Source organism: Dendroctonus ponderosae, unplaced genomic scaffold, assembly GCF_020466585.1.
Source record: "Dendroctonus ponderosae isolate FM_Combo_2020 unplaced genomic scaffold, Dpon_F_20191213v2 Dpon_F_20191213_9, whole genome shotgun sequence".
In the NCBI taxonomy this organism is placed as follows: Eukaryota; Metazoa; Arthropoda; class Insecta; order Coleoptera; family Curculionidae; genus Dendroctonus; species Dendroctonus ponderosae.
Window position 1 is genome coordinate 6,585,196 of NW_026019116.1, and position 2,148 is coordinate 6,587,343.

General features: G+C 39.6%; 1 protein-coding gene and 1 long non-coding RNA gene across 7 annotated transcripts in view; one reads left to right on the forward strand and one right to left on the reverse strand.

Annotated features, from left to right (window-relative positions):
- LOC109543299 overlaps window positions 1–2,148 on the forward strand; it is a 66,407-nt gene that overhangs the window by 8,078 nt on the left and 56,181 nt on the right. The gene's annotated exons all lie outside the window — the stretch shown is intronic.
- Window positions 1–2,148, reverse strand: part of LOC109543297 (ataxin-1) — a 71,017-nt gene that overhangs the window by 5,737 nt on the left and 63,132 nt on the right. For all 6 annotated transcript variants that reach the window (XM_019912931.2, XM_019912930.2, XM_019912933.2 and 3 more), the window contains one exon: window positions 897–1,004. In XM_019912931.2, the coding sequence (XP_019768490.2) occupies window positions 897–1,004 (108 nt within the window). The remainder of the gene's footprint in view (window positions 1–896; window positions 1,005–2,148) is intronic.

Sequence of the window (2,148 nt, forward strand, 5' to 3'; positions counted from 1 at the left end):
GGTTCATTTAGGTTCTTTTGATAACGCTAGCAGAAAATAGCTATCGAAACGTCAAGGTAATTTTTCAAATTAATTTCTCTACTAATTGGAATTTTTTCTTACAGCTTGAGCCTAAGTATGTCGCAGGATACCCTCTAGGTGATAGTTCTTGGTTACTTTTTGATAAATAATTCGTTCTTATTGCGGAATAGGAGCACTATTTATCAATCTGTACTAAAAGACGTGAGGAAATTCTGTCTTTTTTAAAGACAACAATTTTTTAGGCGAAATACCCAAAAAGAAGTTTGTAAAAAAATGTGACAATGCTGCAGGGTCTCGGATTTGTCGTCGTTAAAGGACAGTATGATCTTCATTACTTCGCATAAGCATTCCTTCTACCATGTGCTGCTCTTCTCAAATAATTGTATAATCGTTTCGAGAAAATCGTCGAAAAGCCCGAGTGTTTGCGTTGGTAAATGCAGTGGAGTGATTGGGCTTTAACAGTCGTGTCTTCGTACTTAGCCACCTGAGCAAACAGTACTCACGAAACTCATATATACCTAGCCGAGTGGAGATGCTTATTACTGAGCTCAAGTACTGGCCAAATTATAATACAGATCGCTTTAAGCCATCTGTGCATGGTGCATTAGCTCCTTCATGGTTCTTGCTTGCTGAATTGATTGATTCTTTTTTAATCACCTAACTTTTCCTCCACGGATTCAGAAGGGGAGAAGTTTTAAACCAGATTTCAATAAGAACGGTTTGAAACCGCCGGCTTTAGAACATTTTCACATTGTTTCAGTTTCAGCCATTATGTTAACTTTCCTCTTCACCCTACCAAGTGTCTCCATTAGATATTTGCGCTTGCACAACACACGGCAGAAAATGCGGGTCTTAAAAGGTAATTTTTCACTTACTTGAAGTCGATGGACTTTAAGTCCATGGCATTGTAACGTTCTATCTGGATTGCAACTCGCCCATCCATGACCAATCACATAGTAGGGGTGTTTGCAATCCGATTCCACCTGTAAGAAAAAATGTATGTTATTGAGGTGTTTGATGAACTTGTCCGGATAAACCGGTAGAGAATGTGAAGATTTCTGGGATTTTTCGAGTGGCCTCCAAGCGCTCCAGACTTTAATCCACTAGATTTTCCCATTTAATGCCTTCTAAAAGCATGCTCTGTCCTATCGAAGTTCTTTGAAAGTTTATGTATGTATTAACAGGAGTCCTCGACTTTAAGCCATATAATCTCGAAAAAATCGGCGGATGATTTCATTTGTGGTAGTACCAGAGGCCGGCCAGCGCGTGAGTCCTCAGCAGTTTCATTTTCAGTTAAAATACTTGGGTTTAAAGCGCAAAAATAAGTGACTTGATTCAAGAATACGATCCCGTCAAGTACCAAAGCTGTGGTACCTGAAGAGTGCCGATCATCACACATGTTGTGGCATTGTAAAATCTGAGCGAAGCGTGGAATGCCTGGCGTACTTGTAGTAGTACTACGAGACGAAATGGGGTGGGGCGAAGATACCAGAAGGTACCACGTTCGGTACCGGAACGTTGCTGTCCTTGAAAGAGACCAAGGCCCAGTTGATGGTATTTTAAGTTCGTTGTATGGGAAATGGGTTGTCTAGAGTACGGGCATTGTCTTCTGTCGATGCAATTATCTGCTAGATATCGTAGTGCTGGAGTGTTTTCGTTTTACGAAAGGAATTTCAATAGTTTCAGTGGCAAGGGTCAATGCTACCAGGAGCGTTTAGGTTTAATTAATTCGTTCAGAATCTCACATTAACATGCATGGGATGCTTGAAATGCTTCTGGAACTTCAGCAATTTGTTTGAGTTGTTGTTGTATGGGTTGAGCTGTGATTATTCCTAACATTTGCTGGTTTATTTAAATCACAGTCTAATGACGCAAAATCGGGCGAACTTGCCGGCCATTGGGTTTTCACTAGTGGTCGTTTTTGGATTAAATATTGATTAATTTGTTGTAAAGTTAGTGACGTTCTTAAATGGCAAAGTTCTACACTGTTTCTTAAATCAATAATTTAAGTCACGTTTGATGGAAATAATGCTTACGACTAGTCATGTTTTAATGTACAGAAGCTTGGGCGTTTTGGTTTGAAAGCAAGCGTTTGAAGCAAAAAACGATAAAACTGTTTCATTATTG